Below are 6,436 nucleotides of genomic sequence, written 5' to 3'. Positions count from 1 at the left end.
TTTTTATGAATTGCTTTCATTGCTAAACAAACGGTCAAATGTGTAAGATGACTCAAAGGCAGATTTAAATGATTTCATAAAAAGAAAGCAAACTCAGTTTTTTTGATTGTGTTTTGATTGAGAGGCTGCATTTGCTCATTCACTTTTTATTACGCTAGCATTTACACAAAACCTTACTCTATTGTAAGTTTTTTTGCAATTTTGTTAGACTTTGTACTATATCTTCCGTGCATGGATCCCAGAAAGACCACCTGACTGCATCAAGTAACGAGTAACCTCTCAGTATACTGTAAATATAAGCCATAAAGTACCTAAGCTAACACAAAGTTAACTTCCACACACTATTCAATATCGTTTTTATAAAAAGAGCATTTATTTCAAAGTTTTGTTTTTTTTTCGCTTCGGAGATTGAAGCACATAGTAAAGCAACATTACAATGTTCAGAAAATATAAGTGTGATGCTGTAACATTTTTTTTAATCGTATCTTATCATGTTTTTTGTTGTAATACTGGAATATTCTGCATGTATACTAAAATAAGAACTTTTAAAATTGTACAAATTGGTACCATAAAACTTGACAGAGAATAAAAACGAGGCGTTCTCTCACTGCAACAGATAGTTTTCCTCTTAAACAGGGAGAAGGAACGAAGAAACGCCAAATAATGGGAGAAAAAAAACCAAAACGAGAGAGGTTGTTTTCACACAGGCAATAAACCAAAGCAGATATTTAACTTTTGGCAGTCGATTTCTTATAGCTGTCCAAAAATGAAAACGAAATACCATGCAGTTCTGCATGTTTAGACGACCATAATCTGAGCTGCAAAGAGTTAAACATGAATGTGTTCCTGTGTAGCTGCAGCCAAAGAAAGACAATTGTCATAACGATGATGATGATAATAATAATAATAATAAAAAACAACAATAATAATAATAATAATATAACATTAAAAAGAGATTGAACAAGAACCTACACACTTAAAAAGGATGTTCTGCTTTCAGCCTCTCTGTGTATGTTGCTCCGAAAAGACACCTTGTGTTATTTTCCAGTGTGCACATTTTATGTTTAAATAGCAACACGTGTTGATACAACAGGTGTTGCTGCTAACATAGCTGGTGTTGGAGGAAAAACAACACAATGCACATTTTCACGGTCTACATTTTCCGTGCTGGCAGAAACGGCACATCCTATTTAAAGAGTGCACCAGGCGCAAGTTGGATCCTCAAAAAGTGATATATCACATGTCTGCACATTGCTCTGTACATACCTATCATGGAGAATAGTTTGCTTTCTGAATATACTTTTCAAGTTACAAAAAGGAAAAAAAAAAGGAGCAAAAAAGAGAGAATGCACTGCGTTGCAAGAGTGTCCATTAAGTTTAAGGCGATTTTCAGAGCTCACAGGTTTTTTACTCATTGTGATTGATCATCATTGGCGGACTCTGAATGAGGAAGTGATCGTTCGTCGGTGGACTAGGTATGGGAAGTGATTGTTGATAGGAGGAACGGGGACAGAGGGGCGTGGAGAGGGGCAGCTTTTCTTTTCACGTCTTCTCTGCAGTGAAGGATGAACACAAAGAATCGTCCACAGTTTTTCAATTGAATCCGTGTTTAGTCTGTGTTGTTTTGGGAGTAGAAAAAGGTGTTTGTGTAGCATTTTCACAGATACCCAGTCCTTGTGGGATAATTTGTCTGTGTGTAGCTACTGAAGCTAGCAGTCTCTATCGTTACTCCTGTTGTGTTCACCCCTGGAGTTGTTGTTTATTTATTATAAGGCCACCATACTGTGAAGATGCTGTGAGCGTCTTCAAAGTATCAACAACCCAGAGTCTGTCACGCTATCGATACCACAGGAACTGCTGAATTTTGCAAACACATTGGAGAAAATAAAAATAAAAAATTGTTTTGTTTCAACTGTTTGACCCCTTTTATTTCCCTTCCATAACATCTGACAGTTGCTGGATCCCAGACTCTTTCTTTTAATTAGGTTCTTTTCCTGTCTTTCCGTGTGTCTTTAACATACACCACAAAGAGAGCAACTAAGGGAATATACCCCACTCAGGAACTGTTGAGGAAGTACGTGAATCTGGTCCACAAAAGCATATAGAACCTCTAAGAAACTAAACAGTTCGCTATAAGCAAGTAATTTTGATCACACAGCAACATTATTTCCCAACAATTTACTTTCAAACTGACAAACTTGTGGCATAACAAATCTAACAAGTCTCTAACAAGGAGACATACTGTAGGCGGGAAAGAGATTTTGGAAATACTTCATTATGTGTTCATTAACAAATTGTCTTGTAAGGACCAGGGAGAGCTGTTAACATCCGTTGCACATTGGCATAAACTGATCAGGTTGTAGTTGATAACATTTGGGCACTGGGGAGTGTTACCCTCTGTTAACAAATCCTCATGGAATCCATAAATCAGAGATCGGGGGCATCCAATCAGTAAGACCACCGTTAAGAGTCTTCCCCATCATCACCATCGTTAATGAAGCAGTCTTTGGTTCCGTACAAATCTGCCAGCTTCTTAAACCTTGGCCCCCAACTCTGCAGATAGTCATAATCCAAGTCAGACTCTGTTGTGACAGACTCGAGGGAACTCAATGACCCGGCCAATGATCCTCTGCCTTCATATCCGTAGATCTGAATGGAGTCGTAAGGAGGTGCAGTCGGGTCGCTGTCAGCCTCTGCAATTCGAGTCTTGATGAAGTCATCAACATCGACACTGTTGGCTGCAGGACGGCCAGCGCCAGGCCTCATGGGATATTGAAGCTCTGGTTTGATGTCCTTTCTTGGCAGGAAACCGTTGGCACCATCTGGGTTCTGGACAATTAGAACAAGAGCACCAGTCAGATAAGGCTCTAAGGAGACTTTCAAGTGGTAGAGCATGAGAAAGAGCTGACAAAACAGTTTGTTGGTGAATGAGGTACATCACGCTCTAATGTCAGCAAATAACAAATGAAAATGAACACAATTTAAATTAGTGGTGCACAATTAATCGCAATTGTATTAAAACTGCAATATGGACTAGTGCAATATCCAAATTGCAGGGGAGCGCTATATCAGTTAATGGCAAAATACGTGTCAAACTATTTTGAATTAAGTATTGTGGTAATGCAGAGATGTCCCGGCGTACAAATCCTATCCTATATCTAAAGGGAATTTTTTTTTGTTTTGTACAGATCCTCGCAAAAATCACACTATAATCATTTAAATTGCTTTCAATGTTAATCATTTTTAATGAAAATGATAAACGATTAATCCCGCCAATATTGTGAATCATATCAGTCGCAATATAAGTCAGAATAATTGCAAATAGATATTTTCCTCGTATCGTGCAGCCGTATTTCAAGTTTTTATTCTTCATTGACTCTACCTATTATCTTTTTTTAACCAAAACAGAGAAACTAAGGATACTAGGATGCCACCCAGCCCTTCCTCATACCTGCAGTGTAGCGATGTCGAAAGCCTCTGTGTCCTCCTCACCGCCTCCCTCGTCATCATACGTGATTATATTCTCCCTGATGTCCTCTTCCTCAAAAACTATCAATGGCTCCTTCTTCTGACGCCTCAGTGCAACAAACAACACCACTATTGCTGCCAAAAAGAAACGCACAAATCAGACATTGTTCTGGATGTAGCGATTTCACAACAGTCCTCACACAATCTCTGTGAAAAAGGGGAAAAGCTGGCATTAAATAATTAGCATGCACTTTGGGAGAAGTGTAATTAGACCTTGGACTGTTTAATTAATATCATTACTGTATTGTGCTATACACACAAACTTGCCATTTTAATTGCAGGCGGTTATCAACATGTCAGCCTTGTAAAGGATTCTCAGTTGTGTACCACTATGGGTAGAATGCAATGCAAACCAGCTGTGAAGATACTATGTTCTAGTACATTACAGGAAAAAAGGAAGATGGATAACAGCTGCAGTGTGGGGTAACCTTGTGCACTCAGGAAGAAAACTAAGGCTGGAGACGCAATTGAAGACTTTTTAAAACATTTGCTGTTTGCCGTTTTTGAAAGCACATTTTCACAAAATATAAACTAAAACCGACTGTAACTCGCATGGGCCCAGACTGCATAATAAGGATTATGCAAGGATGGGGGCATGAGTATAGAAGGGATGCTGTAGCTGCTGATACACAGGTGGCTCCAGGAGCTCAAACAATTCAGTGCAACATTTACAGAGGTGGACGGCCTGATTCAGTGTCCCACATTCCTCTCTGTGTAAAGTAAATATAGCATTGTTTGCTATTATGTGGACATCAAGTTGACAGACCTGGTTAAAAGACTCTCTGAAAACACGCTGCTAGAAAATCTTGTGTAAATCAGTAATTTCTTTATGACATTCCCCACCTAACATATCTCCAGTTTTAAGTTATAGCTCCTTACCCAGCAGAATGACAATACAAGCCAGGATAGCTATCAGGGCCCCAGTGCTGAGACCAGCAGGTAGGACGTAGGGCTCCACGTTGCAGGAGAGGATGGTGTCTCTGCTGTCACAGGAACAGACTCTGATGGTCAGGGTGTTGGTGCTGCTCATAGCGGGGAAACCGTTGTCGTTTATCTCAATGGGAAGGTAGTAAACATCCTGGGTCAGACGGCTGAATCCTTTACGGAGCACATAGATACTGGCTGTGCTGTCTGTTGAGAGAGACACACGTACTTGGTAAGTAGATAGAAAGATTATGGAAATATACTGTCTTAAAACTGCCAAAGAAGAGTAGTGTATAAAAGACATTAAGTACACATTGCTAACTTTGAATAACAAATTCTGCATTAAGACTTTTATTATAGCTTGGACTTTATCACATTCTTTCCCCCCCTATAACCCGCAATTTCCAACAACGGCTGCAAATCCGCTCCGCTGTGTGTCGGCTCCATCCTCCGCCGTCCGTCAACACCCACCAGGTCCGGATTTGTTGCGGAACGGCTGCGGCCATGACTGACAGCTGAAGTCTCGAGGACCCACGAGATCCCGCAAATTCATGTATGATTGCGCAATAACAGGATGTAGTTGTAGTAGAACACAAAACCTCGGCCTGTTGACTTCAGGCCCGTCTCCGCCCATTATGACGTTTACAAGGTGTAGTCCAGGGAAATGTGATCATCCGTGAGCGTGTTGTGTATTTTATTTTGAAAATCAACTAGATGTTTTTTTTGTTTTGTTTCTGTGCTCAACTTCCTGTCCCAAACTATCTGCCCTGTGCTGAATTGCTGCGGAGCCGTCCGGCGTCGGGCAAAAATAGGAGCTCTGCCTATCTGCTCTGGAGGGCAGCGGATCACCGACGCAGACGCTCCGCAGTCAATGGAAATACACACACTGGCTTTAATGGAAAACTATTGACTCTAGATCTGCAGCCGTTCCGCAGTTGGTTGAAATTGCGGGTAACAATGGAATAGATGAGGTTCTTCACAGGCTTCATCACCAAGCAAACAGTCTCTAAAATTTACATTTTAAAATCCATTACCAAGCAATATAAGTGAAACCTGTAATGGCTACTGCATTGAACAGGGTACTTGAAGCAAAGTAAGGAAAGTAGTCCAAAATTGCTGCATGAAAAGCAAATCATTTTAATTGTACACAGAGTCACTCATGGACAACTTTGCAGTATTACACACTGGTCTTACTATACTTGCAAGAGCCCCCAGTCGCTGTATTTATTCCTTCACTTTTTTCTCCAAGCTTAAATCAAGCTTAATCCTTAATTGTAACCCTTTAAGCTAATAGCACATTTAGATCTGTATTTTAGCACATTCAACAGCAGCAGCATAGTGACACACAGGTTTACCTTTTATTGCTCTCGATTTCTATTTGGAATTTTTTGATTACTGAATTTCTCACCTATTGTCCCCCCAATTCTTTTTTCTGTGAGTGCAGAATGAAACACACACACACACACACACACACACACACACACGCACAACAGGCCTGGAACATACTGTTGAGAAGGGCTCAGTTCCAAGGCACAGTCTGTCGACTCATTTTTATTTGGTTTTGTATGCTCAATGGCTCCCTCCAATTATATACTTTCTTCCCTAGTGATCATATGAAACTGAACTGAGCAATATTCACATTTCCGCATACGTGTTCTTCTCTTCAGTCTCATACAGCCTCTTTTTATCTATCTTTATACTTCTTTTTCTTGCTTCTCTCTGTCTCTCCGTCATTTTCTTTCTTGTAGTCTCCCAGCACTCCCAAAACTTAATTCAATCAGTTGGCCCCCTAAGATATATGTACAGACGGACAGAGACCCCACTGCAATTAATACAGCCCGCACAACATGTGTGCATTTGCGTGTGTGCGAGAGAGATTCAGAGCACCTGCTGCTTTCAACAAGGTAGTGTAAGCCTCCATCTGGTAAGGCTTTGATCTAATCTGAGTGTGGGGGTGGGGGGGGGGAGAGGGAGAAATAGACCG

At 40.5% G+C, this 6,436-nt stretch overlaps 1 protein-coding gene across 1 annotated transcript in view; it reads right to left on the bottom strand.

The window, feature by feature from the left end:
• Window positions 1–344: 344 nt before the first annotated feature.
• Window positions 345–6,436, bottom strand: part of cdh11 (cadherin 11, type 2, OB-cadherin (osteoblast)) — a 93,684-nt gene continuing 87,592 nt past the window's right edge. Inside the window, exons 14-16 of the mRNA XM_032540822.1 lie at window positions 4,408–4,659; window positions 3,452–3,603; window positions 345–2,829 (exon numbers count right to left, since the gene is read on the bottom strand). Of these exons, the coding sequence (XP_032396713.1) occupies window positions 2,464–2,829; window positions 3,452–3,603; window positions 4,408–4,659 (770 nt within the window). The 3' untranslated portion in view covers window positions 345–2,463. The remainder of the gene's footprint in view (window positions 2,830–3,451; window positions 3,604–4,407; window positions 4,660–6,436) is intronic.

The sequence above is a fragment of the Etheostoma spectabile genome, chromosome 17 (assembly GCF_008692095.1).
Source record: "Etheostoma spectabile isolate EspeVRDwgs_2016 chromosome 17, UIUC_Espe_1.0, whole genome shotgun sequence".
In the NCBI taxonomy this organism is placed as follows: Eukaryota; Metazoa; Chordata; class Actinopteri; order Perciformes; family Percidae; genus Etheostoma; species Etheostoma spectabile.
This window is presented reverse-complemented; position numbering and strand designations above follow the sequence as displayed.